Source organism: Myodes glareolus, chromosome 19 (assembly GCF_982192425.1).
Source record: "Myodes glareolus chromosome 19, mMyoGla1.1, whole genome shotgun sequence".
Lineage (NCBI taxonomy): Eukaryota > Metazoa > Chordata > Mammalia > Rodentia > Cricetidae > Myodes > Myodes glareolus.
The window spans coordinates 66771897-66798653 of record NC_142044.1 but is presented as its reverse complement, the minus strand read 5'-3'; the positions used below and the strand labels follow the sequence as shown (position 1 = coordinate 66798653).

At 39.8% G+C, this 26757-nt stretch overlaps 2 protein-coding genes across 3 annotated transcripts in view; one reads left to right on the top strand and one right to left on the bottom strand.

Annotated features, from left to right (window-relative positions):
• The window catches only part of Nckap1l (NCK associated protein 1 like), a 44879-nt gene extending 35003 nt beyond the window's left edge, over nucleotides 1-9876 (bottom strand). Inside the window, exons 1-5 of the mRNA XM_048449710.2 lie at nucleotides 9711-9876; nucleotides 8628-8738; nucleotides 7705-7797; nucleotides 2198-2254; nucleotides 695-837 (exon numbers count right to left, since the gene is read on the bottom strand). Coding sequence (XP_048305667.1) covers nucleotides 695-837; nucleotides 2198-2254; nucleotides 7705-7797; nucleotides 8628-8738; nucleotides 9711-9812 — 506 coding nt within the window. The 5' untranslated portion in view covers nucleotides 9813-9876. The remainder of the gene's footprint in view (nucleotides 1-694; nucleotides 838-2197; nucleotides 2255-7704; nucleotides 7798-8627; nucleotides 8739-9710) is intronic.
• A 9821-nt stretch (nucleotides 9877-19697) lies between these two features.
• On the top strand, nucleotides 19698-26220 carry LOC125410168 (gametocyte-specific factor 1-like). Of its 2 annotated transcripts, none has more exons than XM_048449562.2 (7): nucleotides 19698-19863; nucleotides 21977-22074; nucleotides 22259-22379; nucleotides 22521-22622; nucleotides 23984-24050; nucleotides 25468-25535; nucleotides 26058-26220. In XM_048449562.2, exons 2-7 carry the CDS (start codon nucleotides 21982-21984, stop codon nucleotides 26069-26071), a joined length of 465 nt encoding a protein of 154 aa, XP_048305519.1. In that variant the 5' UTR covers nucleotides 19698-19863; nucleotides 21977-21981; the 3' UTR covers nucleotides 26072-26220. The 2 variants fall into 2 exon arrangements, with proteins under 2 accessions (XP_048305519.1, XP_048305520.1); XM_048449563.2 differs by lacking the exon at nucleotides 19698-19863 and adding an exon at nucleotides 21223-21357.
• The last annotated feature ends 537 nt before the right edge of the window (nucleotides 26221-26757 follow it).

The following is a 26757-nucleotide window of genomic DNA, read 5'->3' as shown; positions in this document are numbered from 1 at the left end:
ACATGGATTATAAGTTTTCATATGAGAAATCATGATAACAAGTACCTTTGTCTCCATTCACTTTTTTATTTCAATTATTTTTATTTTTAAATTTCAATTGTATTTTTTCTTTTAATACAATTTTATTTTTTAAATAACAAAATTATACATATTTATCATGTGTGCTTTGTTTTACAGCATATATACACTTTGGAATCACTCAATAAAGCTAACTGACACATGCGTGACCTCACATGGTAATCACTTTGGGTGGTAAGCACATTGAAAGTGCACTTGCTTAGCAGTTCCCAAAATAAGAAGGTTACTCAGGAGATCTGATCTTTTTCTACTTCCCATGTACATTAGATCCATGTAGGTATCTCTTAGGGTCCTCTTTGTTGCCCAGGTTCTCTGGGGTTGTGCCCACCCACTTCTTACAGAACCACATGAGGTTCTTTTTGCTTGTTTGGTTGGTTTTTGTTTGGGTTTTTTTTTTGGTGTTTTGTTTTGTTTTACAGTTTTTTGGGTTTTTTGTTTGTTTGTTTGTTTTTTGTTTGCTTGTTTTTTGAGACAGGGTTTCTCTGTGTAGCCCTCTCTGTCCTGAAACTCACTCTGTAGCCCAGGCTGGCTTCCAACTCAGAGATCTCCCTGCCTCTGCCTCCCTGAAGGGAATGAAGGGGTGTGCCACCATGGTTCTTTACTTCCCCTAACTCACCTGTGCCCATGCAGCATCTCATGGGCACAGTTGTACATGCCAATGAGTAGGCGGCGGTCCTCGATTCGTGACAGGAGTAAGATGACTGAAGTGTAAGTCACAATCAAATCCAGGTAGCTCCGAGTGAAGTCAAAATTGAGATTCTACAAGGAAATTACAAGGATTCTCAAAATCAATATGGCCAATTAACCTGGACCATCCCTGTTTCTCCGACCATTCCCTACAGTACTAAACAGACTCAATGTCTATTAGAAGTAGGAATCAATAGTAGACATTTTCAGAAGAAAATTGAAACAAAAGTTAAGAGCTAAATATGAGTTCAAGATCCTGGGGAACTTGGAATATCACTAGCCCATAATCACAGCTGCTCAGGAGACTGAGGCAGGAGAATTACAATTTTAAGGCCAGCTTAGACAAATTAGTGAGACTCTCACAAAATAAAGCTTAGCCAGACATGGTGACACACACCCTTAAAACCAGCACTTAGAAGGCAGAGAGACAGGTGGGTCTCTGAGTTCAAGGCCAGCCTGGTCTGCAAATCAAGTTCCAGGACAGTCAGGGTAACATAGAGAATCCCCCCCCAAAAAAACAAAAAACAAAAATATGTTTTTTTGTTTTGAAAAAAACAAAAACGAAAACAGAAGGAAGAAAGAAGGGAAGGAGGGAGGGAGGGAAGGAAAGAGAGAAAGAAAGGGAAGAAAGAAAAGAAAGGAAGGAAGGAGAGAAAGAGAGAAAGAGAGAGAAAGAGGGAGAGAGAGAGAAGTTTAAAAATAGAAGTAGGAGCCAGGCAGAGATGGTGCACATCTTTAATACCAGCACTGGGAAGGCAGAGGCAGAAGAATCTCTGAGTTCAAAGCCAGCATGGGCTACATAGTAAGTTGCAGGGCAGCCAAGGCTACAAAGAGAAACCATTTGAAAAAAATAAAAATTTAAAAAAACAGAAGTAAGAATTTAAGTCAGTAGCAGAGTTCTGGGCCCTAGAGTGCACAGGGCCCTAGCTTCAAAGCCCAGTACAAAAAAATAAACAAAGAAGAATGCAAAGAAACTAGGAAACAAGGTATTATTGGTGGATTAAAGGAAGGAAAGTAAAAATACTGCTGTATAATTTTGTGTTATTTAAATCACATTGAAGATCAACTTACTATTTAAAAACATTTAACCTTTGCACATTTTAAAAAATATTTATAGTATCTAATAGGGCCATCAAAGTGGCTCAGTAGGTAAAAAGCACTTGCTGCCAAGCCCAACTACCTAAAAGACTGCCACAAATTTCCCTCTGACTTCCATATATTGCTATAGCACATGAACACACACACCCTCCCACCTAAATATACACAAGAAATAATAAACACATATTTTAATTTAAAAAAGAATCATAGACTTGAGAAGGAACAAATAAACAATCATTTGTCCAATTCTGTCCCACCCTTCCTTGTCTCAGTGTACACTTGGCCTTTTCTTTAATTTTCTTCTACAATAGAAAAACATTATAAACACACTTACGATATCAAAATGACACTGGCAGGCATCGATGGTGTTGAGAAGTTCATAGACGTGATCCTGGGGTGGATGTGAAAAGGAAAATGAGTAAGACAAGGTGATTTGTCTCACTTGTGCTGCCAAGACAGGAAGTGGGGTAATGACTTCCCCACAAGCCATCTGTGACCCTCGTCAGGACACCTGCTGGTCCCACAGGCCACAGGCACAAGGCACTGATGTTCATGAACATAAAGTCTGACTTAAGGTCCCTGAGTTTGGCTTTTTTTTTTTTTAACAGGGTTTCTCTGCATAGCCTTGGCTGTCCTTGTACTCACTTTGTACACCATCTGGCCTCGAACTCACAGAGATTAACCTGCCTCTGCATCCCAAGTGCTAGGATTAAAAGTATGCACCACTACGCCCAGCTAAAAGTTTGGTATTTGTTTAAAAATAAAACTGGCATTCTTTTCTAAAGAATAAGAAAAAAGGAATTTGAAAGTTCCATACAAAGACATGATAGTGCTTAAGTAAACAGGAATGCTTTTTATTTAATTATTCTAATTTGCTTAATTATTCTAATTTGACAACAGTACACTGTATGCACATATCAAAATATCCCAGACATTTGTATAATGTACATTAATTATTTTTAAAATTAAAAAAGCTCAAAAACATTAAACCCTTGTTGCTGAATCCTTACAAAGATTATATGGTCTTTAGTAGCAATTTATACAACTGGTTCAAATTTGGAAGCAACCCAGAAAGCAGGAAATAAATTAACTGTTTGTATGTGCACAATGAAATAGTTCTCAGCAAAAGCAAGCAGTGGATCTTTAATACATGGAAGAATATAGATGAATCTCAGAACGCAAAGAACACGTGCTGACTGGACTTCATTACCCGAGTCTTCAGAAAAGAAACATCATTCTAGAGAGAAGATTAACAGTTGCTTGAGATCAGGAGTACAGGATAAGTAAGAATTGACAAGAGGCAGGCGCGCGTCCCCTTTAATCCCAGCATTCAAGAGGCAGAGACCGTTGGATCTCTGTGAGTTCGAGGCCAGCCTGGTCTGCAGAAAGAGTTCCAGGACAGCCAGAGCTATGCAGAGAGCTTGTCTCAGAAAGAAAGAAAGAAAGAAAGGAAGGAAGGAAGGAAGGAAGGAAGGAAGGAAGGAAGGAAGGAAGGAAGGAAGGAAGGAAAACACATGTTCAACATAAAAAAATAGAAAATACAGACAAGCTTAATTCTAATTAAGGATGGTGGTGTTGCTGTAACATGTCGGTATTAAGGACACGCTGGAGTGTGGGTTTTCCCTGGACACTGGGGATCCCAACTCAGGTGCTCACATTTGTATGAGCTTTACTGACTAAGCCCTCTCCCCTCCCCCATTTAAAAAAAAACACTTTATGTGTATATGTATGTGTCTGAGTGTATTATGTGCGCCATATGTGTACAGGTATCTGTGGAGGCCAGAAAGGATGTTGGATCCCCTAGAAATGAAGTTACAGGTGCTGAGTACCAAACCCAGGTCCTCTGAAAGAACAATAAGCTCTCTTAGCCACTAAACCATCTCTCCAGCCCCTTCTACCCTCAATTTTTTAAAACTCTCATAATCCCATCATTCAGAAATTCCAATCTTCTGTATATGCATATTATTTATCTATGTAAATACACTATTTTAGAGACTGATTACATCTTAAACTGCACTGTAATTTTCTCGCATCATTAAACAATATATAAAGAATGTTTTTGAATGCCAACTAATGAAAAAATACATTATCATCTTTAACAACTGCATAATATTTGCTTACAGTCATATATCCTGAGTTTTTAACTGAATATTTTTATTGGCTATACCAATTATCAAATTAACACTGTTACAAACAACTTTGTACTTCTGTCTCTTTAAGACAAGTTCTAGAAGTACAATTACATCATTAATTTTGCAGTTTTGAAAGGCATTATCAATTTACATTTCAGAATGCTATCTGAAATAATTTTTAATGTTTCCTTAATTTCCAGAAAAAGTAAATGATAATCCTTTAAAATCCAAACAAAATATCACCTATGTGCTACAGCTACCAAAAGCTTTTAACAAGAAATACCCAAACTGAGACAAATTCTGAACAACTTTTCTGGACTCTCCAAAAGGTCAGGTCATGAAAGACAAAAGTAAGAATTATAAAAAAAAAAATGAGTGCAAATATAGGCTCTGCATTAGCCAATAATATCACAGAATATAATATTTCCTAAGCAGGATAAGTGTAATAAGATTATATAAGAAAATATTCCTGTCCTTAGCAGATGTATGCTAAAATATTTTGGGAAGGACATGTCTTGATGCCTGCAAATAAGCAGGATGGTTTGGAAGAAAGTGAGTGACAAGAAATATGGCCAAATATTAATAATCAGGAGATGCAGAATCCAAAATGCTTAGAACCAAAAGTGTCTCATACCTTCTATAGTTCAGATTTGGAAATGTTTACATGTATATATAGATTATCTTAGAAACTGAACCCAAATCTAAACATAAAATTCATGCCCATGGCCTGTGTGGGTTTGAATGAGATTATTATTGAAGATGTGACCTCTCGGCTTCCTGCTCCCCCCGCCATTCCTCCTTTGCTATTGTGGACTATCCCTCTAGAACAGTGTCTTCTATATAGTACCTGGCTCATGGTTTCTTATCATACAATACAAAAGTAACTAATTCATAGTCTAAGATAACTTTATGAAATTTTTATAGTCTTCTATTTTGACTGTAAGTGGTCACAAAGGCGTACAGTAGTCATGTCAATGCTCAGGAAGTTTCAGGTGTTAGGGTATCAGAGTTCAGATTTTCAGATTAGAGATAAACAACCAGTACTGCATCTACTTTTTGGGGGGCAAGGGTAGTAGTTCAGACAGATTCTCACTCTGTAGACCAGGCTGGCCTCAAACTTGGAGATCTGTCTGCCTCTGCCTCTCAAGTGCTGGAATTGAAGGTGTACATCACCACACCAGACTAACATTTGAAATGTTTAATATGTTTATAATAAAATATGGAGGAAAATTCTTATGTAAAAAAAGGTGTGGCCTATATAGAAATCCTCTAACACTCAACAGCAAAAACTAAACAAAACTGATTTTAAAATGTACAAAGAACTTAAAGGAGATATCTCCAAAGAAGATATATAAATATCCAATAAAAACAATAAAAGAAGCTGGGCAATGGAGGAGCACACCTTTAATCCTAGCACTTGAGGCAGACAGATCTCTCACTCTGAGTTCAGCCTGGTCTACAGGAGGAGTTCCAGGATAGACAGGGCTACACAGAGAAACCCTGTCTTGAATAACTTAAAAACAACCAGCAAACAAATATAATAAAAGGCACTCAGCATTGCCAATTAGCAAGACCAGTTACAGCAGCAACGAGACAAGGGTGTAGCTGAGAGGTAGAGATTCACCTAGTATTTGTGATAGGTTTGATACCCACTGTCCAAAAGGCAAAAAGCAACAATTGTTAATCACAATATCAGAATGCTGATAAAATATATCCCATATGTACTGTTGGTAGTCAATTAAATGGCACAACTGCCGTGAAAAAGGAAAAGAAAACACAGCAACCAAGTTCCGCAGTTTTCCTCTAACCCCCATGCACACAACACAGTGAACGCGCACTCACGTTCACACGCATGGTAATGACAAGTTCCACTTATGGATATCTCAAAGAAGAATTAAAATCAAGATCTGGGGGCTGGAGAGATGGCTCAGTGGTTAAAAGCACTGCCTGCCCTTCTGAGTTCAGTTCCCAGCAACCACATGGTGGCTCACAACCATCTGTAATGAGATCTGGTGCCCTCTTCTGGCCTACAGGCATACATGCAGACAGAATACCAAGAATACTGTATTCATGATAAATAAATAGATTTTTAAAAAAACAATCTGAAGGCCCTTGAACACTTACATTTGTAGCAGTATTAGTCACAACAGCTAAAACATGGAGGCAACCCAAGTGCTCATTGATGGGTGGGTAGGGAAGCACAATAGAGTATGACCATAGGATGGAATATTGTTCTCCCTTAAAATGGAGGAAAGTCTCCAACATTCTACCACATGGATGAACCTTAGCACACCCTGCTAAGTTAAACAAGCCAGTCACAGAAAGATAAAAGGTACCAACCACTTACACAAAACAGTTAGCACACTTAAAATCATAAAAACAGAAATAGAATGGCTGCCATCAAAGGACAGGAAAAATGAGGAACTATTGTTTAAAGTGTAGAGAATGTCAATTTTACATCACGGAAAGATAGTTGTGTATTACGGTGACATTTAATATCCCTGAACTGGATACTTAAAACAGTTAAAGCAGTAAATTTTACAGTAAGTGTACCACACTAAAAACTGCAAAGGGGACCAGGGAAATGGTTCAGCAAGGTGGTAACAGAGCAAACTCCTGTGTTCTCTGACCTCCGTGGCCACACCATGACACATACACACTCACACACTGCACACCCAGTTTACACCAGCGGGTGAAGGCATCAGCCTCACAAGTCTAATGAACCCACAGATATAAGAGCACACACATCTGTAACCTCCTCCAGCAAGACGGGAGGCAGCGATAGCAGACGCGGTGGGACGGTCGTGGCCAGCTACCCTGGAATATGAAGCAGAGTAGCAGAAACAAATGAGACCTACAAGGAGAGGACCAACCTCCAAAAATTGTTCTTTGACCTTCACACCCCCTCCTTGGCATAAAGATGCCTGCAAGTGCACACACAGCACACATACATAAATAAATTTAAAAGAGTATTGGGGTGCTAAGAAAATGGCTTAGAAGTTAAGAGCACAGCCATCTGTAATGAGATCTGATGTCAACAATGTATACCTAATAAATAAGTAAATTTAAAAAAAAAAAAAAAGAATATGCTGGGTAGTGGTGGCGCATACCTTTAATTCCAAGCACTCATGAGGCAGAGGCAGGTGGATTTCTGTGAGTTCAAGGTCAGTCTACAAGAGCTAGTTTCAGAACAGGCTCCAAAGATATAGAGAAACCTTGTCTCAAAAAAACCAAAAAAAAAAAAAAGAATATCATAAAAAGTATGGCTTAGTAAGCTGAAGTTAGTCATAATCTGTCACCAAATATGCTTAATTTTAATATTTGATGTATAATATTTTAAGTACTTAGCGTGAATATATTAATACTATTTGATATGTTTTGTTGTTTTTGAAACAGGGTTTCATGTAGCCCAGACTAACTTAGAACTCAATATGCCGCTGAAGATGACTTTGAATTTTTGATTCCCCTGCCTCTACCTCCTAAGAGCTGGAACTGCAAGTGTGTGCCACTTTTGTAACTCTTGAAGTAAAAATATGGTATTTCATATACAGCTCATCAACAATACAACTTACATCATTACATGTATTACATCATTACATTACATCGATCCTCTTTTCTGCCAAGAACTTGAGGTGAGCAACATGAATGAAGAACTGCTAAGAAGGTTGAATCTCTGAGGCCCATGTCAACACTGGTACAAAGGACTCACCCGAAACTCCATGACATCCACAAACGACTGGTAGTAGTTGGTGAGGAATCTAATTATCTCAGCTTTTTCACGATGCACTGGTCCTAAATGTTGCTGAGAGAAACACAAATGAAATAAAACATATAAAATTAAAAAGTAACTAAAATTAGGAGTACTACTCATTCTTTTTTTGTTTTGTTGATTTTTTATTTTGTCTTGCTTTTCGAGTCAGGGTTTCTCTGTGGAACAGTCCCAGCTGTCCTGGAACTCACTCTGTAGACCAGGCTGGCCTCGAACTCACATCCGCCTGCCTCTGCCTCCCAAGTGCTGGGATTGAAGGCATGTGCCACCACCGCCCAGCAACCCAATCATTCTTTAAAAGGCAACACTTGCTGGGGAGGAATCAGACGCTTGCCCGTGTTCTACATTTTCTGTGTAGAGTTTCTCTACACAGAAACTCTCCATTTGACTGACTAGATGTGATTCTGACTAGAGCAGCAGGCTAGCTGAAAGGAAAGTCCCAGTTCCCTTTCAGCTCAAGAGGTTTGTTGTATAAATCAATAGGAAAAGAAAACAGATTATAAAAATACTTTGCATAGATTGTAAGAAAGCTAGGGCTAAGACAGGGAGAAGTATAGGATCTGCCACTCTATGCATAGCATCCAGCAGTAAAGAAACAAGACTTGAGTATCAAGACTACAGTAAAAGATGTGCCCTGTGGGGCTAATGGAGCTGCCTCTCTGTAAGCACCAGTGTCCTCTGAACCTGGCTCACAAGGCTGTGCCCATGGGAGACTCCCATCTGAGCTCACAATCCTCAATACCTGAAGCCCTATATTCATATATAGAGATGGCAACACTTGAAGACAAGCAGCCAAAAGTGGAGAATGTGAGCCATGCAAGAATAATGCCACAGAAAGGGGGGAAATGGGCCCAAGTTCTCACCGTGCTGTTTCGGACATCTATGCTGGGAAATTTCTTGTTGATGTACTTGAGACTTGATTCCATGGACTTTTCCAGTAAGAAAGGTGGTTTAGATTTTGGATCTGAACAGGTCTGCACAGACAAAAACAAAATATAACCACCATACTGTTTTTCCAACTCAGATACAAACCTCTATCTGAATCATTCATTCCCACTATCTTTCTTGGGAATGGCTGTCTGGGAATTCACTATACAAACATGAGTGTAGGTGAGAACCAAGTTCCAGACAGTGAACCAGCACCCCAAAGAGCTAACAACTAGTCATCTTGTCTTAACAAAGGCTTGGTTCTAACCCAGAGAGGAAGATGCGTCCCCACCCCTGCATGGAAGCCGGAAGTATCAAGAAAAGTGCCTGTTCAAAAGTTGGACTTCATATAAAGCTCAGTGCCACAGTTCCCTCCAATACGTGAGGGGCTCACCACAAGAGGACACCGTATTCCTCGTGGGTCACAACAGGGGCACAAATATCCCTTCCCATAAGGCCCTTCTTCTCTCTCCCAGGAGAGTCTGAAAATTATCTATATCTATATCTCTACTTCCTACAGCTGGCTCACCTCTTAACATCCCAGTTTCTTAGTTTCTCCACACATACACCCACACAGCATGTATAGCCCATAAAGTACCTTAGAAGACACCCACCTCCTTTTAAAATATCCATTTAGGGAAATGATTCCACAAAAAAACACAAAAATGCTTTTGACAGAAACCCAACTTGAAAACTCAAAAAGTAGAAGAATTAGCAATAAATAGACCCAAAACTCTAAATCCCAGACCTTATCCAAGTCACTCAGAACATGCTCTCACCCCCATTCTCACCCCTCCCTCAGTACTTAGGGGAAGATGATGCTCTCGAACAGGAAAAAGCCATACCTAGAAAGAGCTAGCCTTAAAAAAGAAGCCTCCCTCTGTCTCCCCAGACTGAGGGACCTATATCGTCTGAATGGCTGAGAGCCACTTAAAGCAGTGGAGGAAAAACAGGATTGACTATTGGGCCTGCAGGCCTCCAGGCTCCTGCTCTGATTCAATAAAATGGCCCGTACTTACCTTCTTGATGTTGTACATACGGATGAGAACCCCCTGACCTCGGTCATTCAGGATAGTGAGCTTCTCTGCTAATTTATGCTGGTAGGCAGAGGTCAAAGACATGATGGCCACCGAGAAAGAGGAACATCCAGATAGAAGACCCAATCGCCCCAAATAGTCTCAGCCTGGATGGCACCGCCCTTTTTGTAGAAGGACCCAGCCTAATTGGTGTAACGGGCTTCCGGGTGCCTCTGTAATTGGTTCATGAGGAACAGCGGTCATGATGGCTCACAGGTCTTCACAGCCTTTTGTGCTTCCTCCTGCACCCTCAGCAGAGGAGACTTCCTCTTTCTGGTTGTGCAGCACTTTGGTAAGAAGTGGGCGGAGGCTGCGGAAAGGAACAAGCTTTCAAGGCTCCTCACAAAGCAACCCCGTTTGACTTTACCCCTCCCCAAGTGTCCCAGACAAAGCATAACCAAACAAATATTTATTGCCAGCCCATACACTTCTACACTTTCCCTTATACATCCCCATCAAGAATGCCTCTTGTTTTCTACTGACCCTTAGGCCCCAGCATCTTTTAGGACCTGGGTCACATCCCATCTCTAACTATTCCATTAAAAGTTGTGTTCTATTCTACTCTATTTTATGCATAAATCTATTTATATAAATGATTGGGAGGGTTGAGAGTCTTGTGAACTCCAGGCTATAATCAATCTATTTCCTTATGTAGTTGAGAATGACCTTCAACCTCTGATCTGCCTGCCTGCACCTCCAGAGTGTCGAGATTACAGTCATGTAAGCTTCCTTGTTATATTTTTAAGCATATGCCTCCTCTTTCCCACCCACATCAGACGCTCTTCCCTAATGACAGGTATGTTACCTAATATTGATACCCTTTGTAATATCTAGTTCAGTGATTCTGTAAGTGTGATCCAGCAGGAGCACCTTAGAAACTTGCTAGATTATACAAGAAATAAAATGTTTTAAAAGAAGCATACTAAATATGCAAAATCTTAGCCAGGCACTGGTAGCACACACCTTTAATTCCAGCACTCAGGAGGCAAACTCAGGTGGATCTCTGTGAGTTCCAGGACAGTCAGGGTACACAGTGAAACCCTGTATCAAACACACACACACACACACACGAAGTATCCAAATAAGCGAATAGACCTTGATGGCTAGCTTTAGGGTGTAATTATGGTTTATAAGGCAAGGCCTGCCAGTGCCATGTTTGCCATAAGCAGGCCTGCTAGAGCCCTTCAGAACCTGTCTCAGATATGTATTGAATTATTAAGACTAAATTGATTTAAAAAAAAAAGCCCCACAACGAGAAACCAGATTAATTAGCAAGAGAAAATTAACAATGATTCTTGAGTCTTCGCTGTTTGGATAAATTCCAGCACTGAGATCATTCTTACTCCCAACCAAGCTGAAACCTCTCTACCTAAGAAGCTTTCAACTTATTTCAAGTTTCTTTCATGCTAGAGAGTAAAAGATTCTGGGAAGTTCGAGGTCAGGTATCTTGTACTGTTTCCTTCCTGCAGTCTTTTCTCTGCCTCTTGAATCATCCCATTTAGTTCCATACCCAGAGCTTTCATGTGAGCCTGAAATTCTGGGTGAGGGTCAGGGAAAGAAGTCAGGAATGATCGTTTATCAACCAAAGAACTTAGCATGCTTGCTCCTGAGAGAAGGTTTTGTTTTGAAGAAACAATCAAATTTCAAACATCTCTGAGGGAGGCTTTGCTTTTTTAGAAAAGAGACTCTCTTCGTTTATTTCGAGGGGCCTCAAATGCTATGAGACTGGAGTAACATGACAAGGGCCCTGAAGGTTTAAACCGCCTGATGTTATCAAGGAAGCCCAGGTTCTACTGAAGAAGTCTTTGGGCTCCATTGGTCTTTTATCTTGACAGGGAAGGATAAATAACAGGCTGTCCGAGGCAGCTAAGCAGCCCAGCCACAGCCTCCAGGGTTAGTATTTTTCTGTTGTCTCTTTCTCACTTATATTTCTGTCCTTGTCCAAACAAATTAGTTAAAGATTCTCTATGCCAAACCAATCTTGTTTTCTGCCACCTCTAATATATACTCCCTAATCAAATGGGTACCATGGTTTCTGTCTTCTGAGAGTGTGCAATGTTTGTTTCTGCCTTCACTTGTATATGCTTTTCCTATTCTGAACCAAATCCTATTCAAACTTCAGAGTTTTGTTTAACAGCCCGAAGCCTAATCCTTCCTAAATTCCCACAGCCCCGGATTGCACTCATATACTTTACATACAAATCAGATTCTGCCTCCATTTATTTAATTTTATTAATTTATTTGGATTTTGAGGTAAGGTCTCATAGAACCCCAGCTGACTTCAAACTCAGTATGTAGTCAAGGGTACCCTGAACTCCCGATTCTCGCACCTCAATCTCCTAAATGCTGGGATTACAAGTGTGTAATTCTGCCCAGTTTAGGTTATACCTTTAAGTGTCCATTTCATATTATACCCCAGCACTTTCAGTGAAAAATTGCTGGAGCCTGGCAATACCAGCCTGTAGCTGGTATGAGTGAAAACCCACACTTCAGAATCAGACTCTGATTAATGTAGTTCAGTATAGTGAGCTGAGCCTTTTATGACTTAGTGGCTAAGAGCCCAGACTCTAGACCCATCCTACTCTACCATTTACCTGCTGACCCAGACTATGTACCTATAAATGTTGTTATATTGATTAATAATTTCTATCTCATAGAGCTATGTATTAAGTTGATTAGTATATGTAAAGTGATAACCTAGCCATTTGCAACATATCTGATATTTCCATGTTCTACATATATTACTTCCAACAGTATTAATAATGCTACTGAAACATGTAAGCCTTGTAACTTTAGACCATTCTCACTGAGTTGGTTTTCCTAATCTATTATATGATGATAATCCTCACCTAGGACAGAGAGGGCCTGAGGAAACAAGCTCCACTGGGAGCAGAAGCCAGGAGCAAATCCAGTCCTGGGAGCAAACCCAGTCCTGGAACACTGGCAGATGAGGACTGAGCCAGTGACCAGATCCAGAGTCAGCGATCTCCACCAGAACAGGTCCAGCTCCAAGCCAGGGACTTCTGCAGGAGGAGATCCAAACCAGGATTTACAGAAACAATCAAAGACAGCAGCCTAGGCCAAAGTAGGCCTGAAACAGCAAACTCCAAAGGAACAGAGCAGGCACAGGAGCACTGAGCTACCTCCAGGAACAGGAATAACCAACAGGGTAACCAGAACTGTGATATTGACTGTACCATGAGGAACAACCTTCTGAGCTTTGGATTCACTGGCACCTAGAATATCATTCAACAGAATCTCAGACAGTTCCAACCATACCTATTAGAGGAAAAGATGAGTAGAAAAGGTAAGATCACATGCTACACCACAAAGAGCAACACAATACCAGTAAAACCTAAAGACCCTACAACAGCAAGACCTGAAAAACCAAATATGAATGAACTAGAATAAATGATCTAAAAAATAACCTCAAGAGAATGTTTGAAATTATATATGTGTGTGTATGTATGTATATATATATATGTATATATATTTACTACATATACAATATTCTGTCTGTGTGTCTTCAGGTCAGAAGAGGGCACCAGACCTTATTACAGATGGGTGTGAGCCACCATGTGGTTGTCGGGAATTGAACTCAGGACCTTTGGAAGAGCAGGCAATGCTCTTAACCACTGAGCCCAATGTTTGAAATTCTTAAAGATGAAATGAAAAATTCCCTTAAAGAAATGGAGGAAAAAACAAACAAAAAATTGGAAGATATCAGCAAATCACTTTTTAAAAAAACCAAGAAAACAAAATCAAACATATAAAAGAAACTATCCAGGGCTTTAAAACTGAAATAGAAACAATAAAGAAAACACAAGTCAAAGGAATCATAGAAACAGAAATCATGAGAAAAAGATCAAGAACCACAAATGAAAGCATGAACAGCAGAATACAAGAAATGGAAGAGAGAATCTCAAGTGCTGAAGATACAATAGAGGAAATAAACTCATCAGTTAAAAAAAACATTAAATTTAACAAAAGCTTAACCCAAAATATCCATGAAATATGGGATACTATGAAAAGGCCAAATCTTAGAATAATAGGTATAGAAGAAGAAGAAGTTCAACTCAAAGGAAATTCAACAGAAAATTTATTTGACAAAATCATAGAAGAAAATTCTCCCTACCTAAGGAAAGCTATGCCTATGAGGATATAAGAAGCTTAGGAACACCAAATATACTGGATCCAAAAAAAGTCCCCTCACCGCATAATAATCAAAACACTAAACATACAGAGTAAAGAGAGAATATTAAGAGTTGCAAAGGAAAAAGACAGTCACATATAAAGGTAGACCTATCAGATTTATACCTGACTTCCTCTTGGAGACAATGAAAGCCAGAAGGTCATGGTCAAGCATTATGCAGATATTAAAAGACCACAAATACCAGCCCAGACTACAATACCCAGAAAAACCATCAATCACCATAGAAGGACAAAACAAGATACCCCATGACAAATCTAGATTTCACCAATACCTAGCCACAGATCCAGCCCTACACAAAATACTAGAAAGAAAACTCCAACCCAAGGAAGATGGCTACACCAACAAAAACACAGGCAATTGATGATCTCATTACAGCAAATCCTGAAGAAGAAAAAAATGCACAAATTAATATTACCAAAAATGAAAACTAAAGGGGCTGGAGAGATGGCTCAGAGGTTAAGAGCACTGACTGTTCTTCCAAAGGTCCTGAGTTCAATTCCCAGCAACCACATGGTGGCTCACAGCCATCTATAATGAGATCTGGTGCCCTCTTCTGGCATGCAAGCATACATGGAAGCAATGTTGTATACATAATAAATAAATCTTTTTAAAAAAATGAAAACTAAATTAACAGGAGATAGCAACAACTGGTCATTAATATCCCTTAATGTAAATGGACTCAACTCACCTATAAAAAGGCACAGGCTAACAGATTGGATATAAAAACAGAATCCATCCTTCTGCATACAAGAAATGCATCTCAATCTCAAAGACGAACATCATATCAGAGTAAAGGGTTAGGAAAAAATAAACCAATCAAATGGACCTAAGAAACAAGCGGGTGTAGCTATCCTAATATCTAACAAAATAGACTTCAAGCTAAAATTAGTCCAAAGAGACAAAGAAGGTCATTTCATATTAGTCACAGGAAAAATCCATCAAGATGAAATTTTAATACTGAACATCTATGCCCCAAATACAAGGGCACCTGCATATGTCAAAGAAACATTTCTAAAGCTTAAATCATATATTAAACCCCATGTACTAATAGTGGGAGACTTAAACATTTCCTTCTCACTACTGGACAGGTCAATCAGACAAAAAAAATGAACAGAGAAATAACAGAAGTAACAGATGTTATGACTCAAATGGACTTAACAGACATCTAAAGAATATTCATCCAAACAGAGAAGAATATACCTTCTTCTCAGCACCTCATGGAACCTTCTAAAAAATTGACCACATACTCGGTAACAAAAGAAACCTCAACAAATACAAAAAAATGGAATAACCCAATGTACCTTATCAGATCACCATGCTTTAAAACTAGAAGTCAACAGCAATACTAATTCCAGAAAACGCACAAACACATGGAAATTAAACAATGGATCATCAATGGGTCAAGGAAGAAATAAAGGGGGAAATTAACACTTCCAAGAATTCAATGAAAATGACCACACAGCACACCCAAATGTATGGGACACATTGAAAGCAGTGTTAAGAGGCAAGTTCATAGCACTAAACACCTACATAAAGAAGCTGGAAAAATCCCACACTAGTAAATTAATGGAACATTTGAAAACTTTAGAACAAAAAGAAGCAAACTCACCTAAGAGAACTAGATGGCAGGAAATAATCAAATTGAGAGCTGAAATCAACAAAATAGAAACAAAGAAAACAAAACAAAGAATCAATGAGACAAAGAGTTGGTTCTTCAAGAAAATCAGCAAAGTAGACACACCTTTATCCAAATTAACCAAAAGGCAGAGAAAGAATATCCAAATTAACAAAATCAAAAAAGAAAAGGGGGACATAACAACAGACACAGAGGAAACACAGAGGATCATCAGGTTATATTTTTGAAAACTTGTACTCCACAAAATTGGAAAACTTAAAGGAAATGGACAACTTTCTGGATAAATATCACTTATAATATTAAATCAAGACCCTGATACCCAAACCACAGAAAGACATTACTAAGAAAGAGAATTACAGACCAATCTCACTCGTGAACATTGATGGAAAAATACTAAATAAAATACTAGCAAATCAAATCCAAGAACACATCAGAACCATCACCCACCATGACCAAGTCGGCTTTATCCCACAGATGCAGGGATGGTTGAACATACGAAATCTGTCAACATAATCCACCATATAAACAAGCTGCAAGATAAAAACCACATGATCATCTCATTAGATGCCAAAAAAGCTTTTGACAAAATACAACATCCTTTCATGATAAAGGTCTTGGGGAGAGCAGAGATACAAGGAACATACCTAATCTTAATTAAGGCAGTATACAACAAGCCTACAGCCAACATCAAACTAAATGGAGAGAAACTCCCAGTGATCCACTGAAATCAGGAACAAGGCAAGGTTGTCTACTATCTTCATATTTATTCAATATAGTGGTTGAGGTCATAGCTAGAGCAATAAGACACCAAAAGGAGATCAAGAGGATACAAATTGGAAAAGAAGAAGTCAAACTCTCACCGTTTGCCAATGATATGATAGTTTACATGAGTGATTCCAAAAATTCTACCACAGAACTTCTGCAACTCATAAACACTTTCAGCAATGTAGCAGAATACAAGATTAGCTCAAAAAAATTAGTAGCCCTCCTGTATACAGATGATAAAAGAGCTGGGGAAGAAATCAGAGAATCAACATCCTTCATAATAGCCACAAATAGCATAAAATATCTCAGAGTAACTCTAACCAAACAAGTGGAAAACTTGTATGATGAGAACTTTAAATCCTTGAAGAAAGAAATTGAAGAAGATACCAGAAAGTGGAAAGATATCCCATGCTCTTTGGTATGCAGAATTAAAATAGTAAAAATGGCAATCTTACCAAAAACAATCTACAGATTCAATGCAATGCCCATCAGAATCCCAGAAAAATTCTTCAAAGACCTCAAAAGAACGATACTCAATTTCATTTGGAAAAGCAAAAAACCCAGGATAGCCAAAACAATCCTGGGCAATAAAAGAACTTCTGGATGCATCACAACCCCTGAATTCAAACTCTACTACAGAGCTACAGTACTGAAAACAGCCTGGTATTGGCATAAGAACAGACAGGAGGACCAATGGAACTGAATAGAAGACCCAGATATCAATCCACACATCTTTGAACACCTGATCTTTGGTAAAGAAGCAAAAAATATCAAATGGAAAAAAGAAAGCATATTTAACAAGTGGTGCTGGCATAATTGGATATCAACATGTAGAAGAATGAAAATAGATCCATATCTATCACCATGCACAAAACTCAAGTCCAGATGGATCAAAGACCTCAACATAAAGTCAGCCACACTAAACCTTATAGAAGAGAAAATGGGAAGTACACTTGAACGCATTGGCACAGGGAACCACTTCCTAAATATAACCCCAGCAGCACAGACACTGAGTGGTTCGGGAGAATTTTCTGTATTCTGTCAATCATGTTTTAAATAAATGCTGATTGGCCAGGCAGGAAGCATAGGCAGGTCAACCAGACAGAATACTGTGATGAGAACAGGAGTATTCTGGGAAGCAGGAATCTCCCTCTGCAGTTCTTCCCAGACTCCAAAGAAGCAAGAGGTGACCTGCCCCACTCAGAAAGGTACCAATCCATGTGGTTAACATAGATAAGAATAATGGGTTAATATAAGGTACAAGAGCTAATAAGAAGCCTGAGCTAATGGGCTAATCAGTTTATAATCTTATGGAGTCTCTGTGTGATTTTCTTTGGGGCTTGTCAGCTGTGGGGTACGAGGCAGGACAGAAACCCCAACGGGCCAGCCTGGCCCACATACTACAACTGAGAGAAACGATTAATAATTGAGACCTCCTGAAACTGCAAAGTTTCTTTAAGCAAAGGACACGGTCAACTAGACAAAATGACAGCCTACAGAATGGGAAAAGATCTTTACAAACCCCACAGCAGACAGAGGTCTGATCTCCAAAATATACAAAGAACTCAAGAAATTGTTCATCAAAAGAACAAATAATCCAGTTTAAAAAAATGGAGTACAGGCCTAAACAGAGAATGCTCAACAGAGGAATTTAAAATGGCTGAAAGACACTTAAGGAAATATTCAACATCCTTAGTCATCAGAGAAATGCAAATCAAAACAACTCTGAGATTCCATCTAACACCTGTAAGAATGGCCAAGATCAAAAACACTGATGACAACTTATGCTGGAGAGGTCATGGGGAAAAGGGAACACTCCTACATTGATGGTGGGAATGCAAGCTGGTACAACCCCTTTGGATGTCAGTGTGGCAATTTCTCAGAAAATTAGGAAACAACCTTCCTCAAGACCCAGTAATACCACTTTTGGGTATATATCCAAAGGATGCTCAATCGTGCCACAAGCACATGTGCTCACCTATGTTCATAGCAGCTTTGTTCGTCATAGCCAGAACCTGGAAACAACCTAAATGCCCCTTGATCGAAGAATGGATAAGGAAAATGTGGTACATTTACACAATGGAGTACTACACCACAGAAAAAAAGTAACAACAGCTTGAATTTTGCAGGAAAATGGATGGAACTAGAAAACATTATTTTGAGTGAGGTAACCCAGACACAGAAAGACAATTATCAAATGTACTCACTCATAGGTTTTTTTTTTCAGGAAGTGGATATTTTTATTGGAAACAATGACTGTAGAAAGGAAATTGATCTCAGGTAAGAACTCTTTAAGCACAGTTCAAGGGCTTACCAGCAAAAACTTTTACAAACAAATTCATCATTTTTTTGCTTCATTTTAAAGATGTGTGTGTGTGTGTGTGTGTGTGTGTATGTGTGTGTGTGTGTGTGTGTGTGTGTGTGTACTAGTGAGTGCAGGAGTCAGGTCCTTCTGGAGCTGGCGTTACAGGCAGTTGTGGGCTGTCTGATGTGGGTGATGGCGTTGAGTTCGGGTCTTTTGGAAGAGTAATGCATACTCTTAATCATAGGTTGTTTTTAAACATAAAGCAAAGAAAGTCAGCCTACAAACCACAATCCCAGAGAATTTAGACAACAATGCAGACACTAAGAGAGACTTACATAGATATAATCTACATGGGAAGTAGAAAGTATACAAAGACAAGATCTCCTGAGTAAATTGGGAGCATGGGGACCTTGGGGTAGGGTTAACTGGGGAGGGGGAGAGGCAAGGAGGGGAGCAGAGAAAAATGTAGAGCTCAATCAATATCTATAAAAAATGATGATAATCCCTTATACAACTAAGGAAGTGATTAAATGATTTGTTACATGAGTATGTTTAGCTCAGGGTCTGGTAGATTAGATTCAGTATATCAAAAGTAAACTAAAATTTTGATTTTTGAAAGTGTGCTGAGCTTGTCCTTTCACTTATAGAATTCTGTATTTGGCTCCCCATAAAGAAAAGGGGCAGGTTAAAAGATGGGACTTATTGCGGCAACAGGTAGTCTTTGAAACATCAAAAAGATTATTCTTCAGGTCCTTCTGTGAACTTGAAGAACCCTTCTAAAACTATCTATTTAACCGAGAGCAAGGCCTAGCAATGGTGAGAGGAGCCTAGTAACCTAGTAACTATCAACCAGAATTCCCTGAGGAGCTCTTAAAGCCACAGTCAGCCAACCTGCACTCTGAAGACTCTGATCCAATAGTTCTGGAATGGCCCCAAAGGATCTGTCCCTTTAAAATTTCTGATGATTCCCACATGCAACCAGCCTGAGAACCACTTCTCTGAAACTTCAGTATGACATCAAAACTTCCCAGCCTTCTGAGAAACGTGTACTGAGCAGAAGGCTTGGACAGCAACTGACTCCCCGGGTAACCAGAGGAGGGTGCTGTGCTTTCTGTCTTTTCTAACTTCTTTCGTTGATCCTCCCCTTGGGATTGAGGGTCAGTGCTTGGAGAACTGGGTAAGTCTCACTGTCCTTATGCCAGGTTTAAGTATGAAGGTAGCTTTGAGGAGTCTAGCTGTATTATACTCATGGCCACCCTCTGTGGGAAATGTTTTGGTTAACGAACAAACTAATATCATCTGTTGACACTGAATCCTCCAGCAATCTTTGTTTATTAACACCAGACTTACCAGTGGGACCAAAATTCATACTTTTCCTTGGTCACTGGCTGAAATAACAGATTTTCTGAAGGCTACATATAGATATTAAGACACATTTTCCATTATCCTTTTATTTTTATTTTTTCTCTTTTTTGTTTTTGATTTTTGTTGTTATTGTCTTCCTTCCTTTCTTCCTCCCTCCCTCCTTCCTTCCTGACATGATTTTTCTATGTAACAGCCCTGGCTGTTTTGTAGACCCCTTTGTAGACCAGGCTGGTCTCCATCTACCTGCCTCTGCCTCCCAAATGCTGGGTTTTAAGGCCTGTGCCACCACTTCCCAGATCCATTATCTTTTTATAATCTAAAGATAATCATATATAGTAATGGATTTTACTAGCTTTAATTTTCCAGAAAGTCAACTAACTTTAAGTATCCGTGGCTCAAATATAATCATTAATAAGCAGTAAAAGCATAAAGAATCACTTTGGTTTGTGTTCCCAAAAACTACCTAATTTAATCACCAAAATGCTGTCAGGAAAATCTGATATCTAACAGTCTAGCTCTATGCCTTCTGTCTATCAATGCTCTAGGTATGATGCACAGTCAAATTGAAATGGGCTATTCTAGGGCGCTTTTCTATCCCTATTGCTTATGCCACTCTGCCTTGATATTATTTTCTGTCACACACACCACCACCAAACTATACATCACTGTTTTGCAGAAATCTCAGCTATAACTGTTGCCTGGAAACCTGGAAGTCCTTGAAATAAATGTCTGCTTAGATAGCTAAAGACAGCTAGCCATAGGGGAGAGTGGGCCTCCTATTGGCAGTAAAACGCAGCAGCTTTGAGATGGTTTATTTTTAGCTCACTTCTAGGAGTCTTTATATGTTACCATCCACAAGTTTAGACACTTCAGGCTAACATTGTTAGGTAAATGTAAGTGGCCTAAACTCAGACATTATATTGTGGTTCTTCTGATTTTTTTCTCAGTGGTTATACTAAAAGTAGCTCAGCTTTAGAAAAGATGGAGGGAGGGGAGAGTAAGAAACACTAAAGGAACCAGCTACCCAAATCTTGATTAAATAGTATGCACATGTTGAATTTCATCATAGTTGGGTCTGTGATGTTTCCAGGGATTCTTACCTGCTTAATATTCTATTTGTGAAGTAAGTGTTCTATTTAAAGCAACCTATTAGTATGTAGAATGTCAAATTTTGGCTTCCCAGAACAAGGAAGCAGAGACTTTACTCCATTGTCTAACCAGCTAAACTATTGCTTTTGTTATTCAAATATGTCTTTGTGAGTGGTGTGTATGTGTGTGCGTGCACACACATAGGTATCCCAAGATGGTAAGAAGGTGTGGGATCCCTAGGAATGGGCGTTACCAGCATTTGTCAATCACCCAGTTTGGGTGCTGGAATCTGAACTCCTTGACTTCATGTTGATCAGAAACCAATCTTAATTGTGAACTGTCTCTTCAGCCCCCATACACATTGCTTTTTTTGTTTGGGGTTTTTTTTTGGGGGGGGGGACGGGGTTTCTCTGTGGCTTTGGAGCCTGTCCTGGAACTAGCTCTTGTAGACCAGGCTGGCCTCGAACTCCAGAGATCCGCCTGCCTCTGCCTCCCGAGTGCTGGGATTAAAGGCGTGCGCCACCACCGCCCGGCACCACATAGCTTTTAAGAATAGAATAAAGCCGGGCGGTGGTGGCGCACGCCTTTAATCCCAGCACTCGGGAGGGAGAGGCAAGCAGATTTCTGTGAGTTCGAGACTAACCTGGTCTACAAGACTACAAGAGCTAGTTCCAGGACAGGCTCCAAAGCTACAGAGAAAACCTATCTCGAAAAACAAAACAAAAACAAAACAACAACAACAAAAAAAACAAAGAATAGAAAATAGGTCTATGTCAAGACAACCTGATCTCAAGCGGTAATTTTTTCTTTTCCAACCTATGATGCCTGCCTCTTAGGACCAATGGAGTTAGAAGCCATAGAACTCTGTCCTTATGACCCAAACCACAGGATACCAGCCAGCAGGTTACAATACCATCTGGCATCATGCAAAAAGGTAAGTTTCCCCAATAAAAGCTGAGGAAATTTTTTCAGAATAGTGTTTCTTTGGTATGGTTTTTTGCTTCCACTCACAACTAGAAACTAGTCATTCTCAAAGCTGAGACATATCTCTTCAGCATTTTCAGAAATGAGTGGAGGACAGAATATAGGCAAAATATAACATGAATTTTTCCTTCTAGAAAAATCCGAAGATAGCTAAAAAGATGGCTAACTGCAAATATAACGCTTGTCATGTGGTCCCAATCAAAAGGCTCAAGGAACATGAGGCCAACTGTGTCAACAGAAGTGCAGTTGATGATGGTGAGCTTTCATTTGAGAGCGTGTAGGCAATACCAGATTCTGTTTCCTACATCCCACAGCCCATAATTACTTAGAAGCCTTAGCTACCTAGCTATTAAAAATTGTCTATTCTACTTCAACACCTTTTCTACTTTGTTTCAGAGCCCCTTAATCTCCCAAAGGTCACTCATCCACGTTTTGAAGGAAATGAAAACTTCTCCAGTGCTGGCAATCAGATCACTGACCCTGACGTCTGGAATGTGGGTGAGCAAGGGTGAAACTGAACACAGCTGTGAACAGAAGTGCACTTTAGAACTAGCAGACAGTAAACACAACCCTGAGTAATAAATCTTTATGCTTATCACACAAAAACCCTTTGCTACATTAGATTACTAAGTTTAAGACTGCCACCTGTCTCTAGAGGGGTGGCCCACTTAAAAACAATAGTCTCACTGAGCTACAAGCCAGCATCCCATGGCCGCAGCCTTTAACCAGGACTGAGCTTCATCAGCCAAGGTGGCCATAGTTTGTATGACCTCCTTATTTGCATAGCATAAATTGTGCAACTGGAAGTTTCAGACACAGCAGCTCACACTAAGGTCCTAGTGTCATTTCCTAGTGTCACTGGTTGAGCTAAACTACCTTCAGTCACATGATGCAAATAGCATGCTAGGAAATTACACAAACTGGCCCTAACCAAACCAGTACATCCCCCAGTTGGAGACACTCCCACCTGCTCCCCATGTGGTTCACAGCCTGTGCTACAGTAATGTTATTACTGCTAGAATCATCTGAGAGGAGGGAACCACAATTGAGAAAATGCCTCCATAAGATCAGAGTGTAGGTAAGCCTGTAGGGCAATTTCTTCGTAGTGATTGATGTTGAAGGGTTCAGCCCTTTGTTGGTGGTACCACTCCTGGGCAGGTGGTTATGTGTTCTATAAGAAAACAGGCTGAAGGCCAGGCAGTGGTGGTACATGTGTTTAAGCACTCAGGAGGCAGAGGCAGGTAGATCTCTGTGAGTTCAAGGCCAACCTGGTCTACAGAGTTCCAAAATAGCCAGGGCCACACATAGAAAACCTGTCTTCAAAAACAGTGAGAGAGAGAGAGAGAGAGAGAGAGAGAGAGAGAGAGAGAGAGAGAGCACGCACAGTCTGAGCAAGCTAGCAAGTGGCACTCCTTCATGGCCTCTGCTTTAGCTCCTGTCTCCAGGATCCTGTCCGAACTCCCCTCACTGGTATATTGTCACCTGGAAATGTAATGGAAATAAACCCCTTCCTCCCCAAGGTGATTTTGTTCATTGTCACAGTATTAAAAACCCTAAGACAGAAATTCAGTAGATAACAACATAAGAATACAAACTGAGAGCTGTCAACCTTCCAAATTTAGCTTCCAAAGATGACACAAAGGAGAATAGAAAGGCGCAACTGTCTTTAACCACCTAGTTTGAGAAGATACTTCTATTTACATTCCCCTGGTAAAAGTGAGGTGGTGGACTTGTGGCCCCTGGAAGGGCAACTGCTTCCCAGCAACAGCTACATAAGGGAGACGAAGAGAAGCCCTGCTACCAACAATCTGATAATGCTCAGGATTTGTGTTTCTTCTTCCTTGTTATTTGCTTTCTAGATCATATGTATCATTCTCCTTCATTTGTTCTTGAGACGTTTGCTCCAAAAATGCTGGTTTGTGAAAGGTAAGATAAACTGTATGCTATCACCATCGTTCAAGGTAATAAGTCGACTTTTTAAAATGTTTTTTGTTTGCTTGCTTATGGGCAAATTCGAGGACAACCTGTTGCCACCAGTTTTCTCCACTCACCTCATGGATTCTGGGTTTTACACTCAGGTTGTAAGGCTTGACAGTATGTGGTTTGGCCCTCTCAGCCATCTCACCAGTCCTAAAGATGAACATTTAAAGAGAAGATGGCCATTAGACCATAGACTCAAAATGACTGAGCTTTCGTCACTAACTTAAAAGATTGGTGACCAGGGCTGTAGAGTGGTTCGGGTAGTAAATGCTTGCTGTCCAAACAAGAGGACCTGAATTTAGATCCCAGACCCACGTAAAATACTCAGGAATGGTAGTGTACACCTATAATCAGAGCACTGAGAAAGCAAATAGGAGGTTCCCTGAAACTTGCTGGCCAGGTAGCCTGACCAAATCAGTAAGCTCCAGGTTCAATAAGAGATCTCATATCTAAAAAAATAAATAATAATAGTAAGGTAGTAGCCTAGTGATATGTTCCAATGAATACACAGAGCTTATTGCCAAGCCTGGCAGCCTGCATTCAATCCCTAAGAGCCAAGTGATAGATGAACCACTCCCAGAAGTTCTCCTCTGACCTACACACACAGACACACACAGTGACTCAGCACTTAAGAGTACTTGATGCTCTTCCAAAAGACCCAGGTTTGATTCTCAGCCCCCACAGCAGATCACAGCCATTTGTACCTCCAATTCTAGGAATCAAACATTTCCTTCTGGCCTCCATGGTCATGAAGCACACACTTGGTGCACAGACATAAATGCCGACAAACACCCATATACATAAAATTTTACATTTTTTAAATAAACAAGGTAGAAAACAGTTGAACTATCCAACACTGATCTGTAGCCCATAGGCGCGCGCACACACTCACACACTCACACACGCGCGCACACACACACACACACACACACACACACAAAATTACATATTACCACATACACAGATAAAACTGTGCGTGGTTCTGGGTACTTTCCTTCTCAGTGGTTCACCTGGGACTATAATCCATCAAGGCCTTGTCTGTACAAAATAATTGTGTAAAGAATAAAAGACCAACTTCTCAGACTTAAGGGGACCAACTCTGCACAAATAGCTCAGTGTCCCTAGCCAAACAAGCTTGGAGAGCACATACAAGGGTTCCAGGGGGCACTGATGGAGTCACATGAGAAGTGAAGGCATAAAGGACAATATGAAACAAAAGACAGAAATTAAATGATTCCTACTATAACCCTGAGTAATATCAATTATTTTGGATAATGCTCTGGCTGCCCGAAACTAGATATATCAGTTCATTCCCCCATTCCTGCTCCCCTGTTAACTTGCTTTTTGTGGTTCTCTCCTATAGTGACTCAAGAGACCTACAAGAGGTTATGGCTGATAAGTATCCTAGCAGCTACAAGTCCTGGGGAAGAGGTAATGTAACCTTTGTCAAGTTAATATCAAAGTTTTAACATTGTGATCTAAACTTTCAAAGATTCTTAGCCAAACCTTTCTTCTTTAAAAAAAAAAAAAAAGGAAAAAGAAAGGAAAAAAAACTATTGGGTATAGTTGCACACCTTTAAGCCCCAAACCCAGAAGGCAGAGGCAGGCAGATCTCTGTGAGTTCAAGTCCACCCTGGTCTACATAATGAGTTCCAGGTCAGTCAGGGTTGCACAATAAGACCCCATCTCAAAAAATAATTTATTAAAATATTGGTCTGGGGATTCAGCTCAATGATAGTGCTCCTATCTCATTTGCACTTGGTACAGGTTCAGCACCTATAAAAATTAATATTATTCTGTTCCTCCTCAACCCACAATAGGATACATGGAAAGTCCTAGGGACTTCAGATCAGACATTGGAGAAAAGGCTGTGAAAAGCTGTTTTTAAATGCTTCTGCCACACCTCAAGCTGTGAAAACGACACCATTTCAATCTTTTTCTTTCTCCCTACAGGTCAGAAAAACTGATGGAGACATTGCAAATTAAAGGGCCAACAAACAAATGGAAGTTGTTTTTAAACCTTAGGGAAAAAATCTCAACTTTTAAATAAACTCTTATGTTTGTCATCTTAAGATGTTTTTATCTAAATAAAAAATATTTTCTTTTGACAAACTTACTTAATTTTATATTCTTCCTTGTTTTCATGTCTGCATGCATAAGTCACCTGAAGGCTACAGAGCTCATTCGCCTATTTCTATTATTAGAAGGGGAATTGCCATCAGTCTGTGGGCTGTGAAACTAGTCCACAATTAGATTACTCATTCCCAAGTTTTTCCTCACTTACTGCCACGTATTGTGACCCTCCAGTCACCCTTCTTCAACCTGCTATGCAAATATTCCATGCTTTTAAAGGATATAGTTTTTATGGCAAGCTGAGTTTGGAACATGGTTCTAAATCGACCTTCCTAACTCTGTCAGCTCAGTTTGTTCTCAGCTTATTATTTCTGACTTTTCATTCTGCTCAGTTTTAGATGTCACCCTGCACGCTTTAGTCAAAACCCTGCTCCTGATTTCTTCAGGACCAGCTCCTTTGCCACACTAAAACCTTGCCTGTCTCCTTCAGTGATTTCTAACATGGCAGTTAGACAATTTTCTCCTTTCTACCTACCTAATGTCATCAATCTCAAGAAAAGTGTGAAGTGTGTGTGTGTGT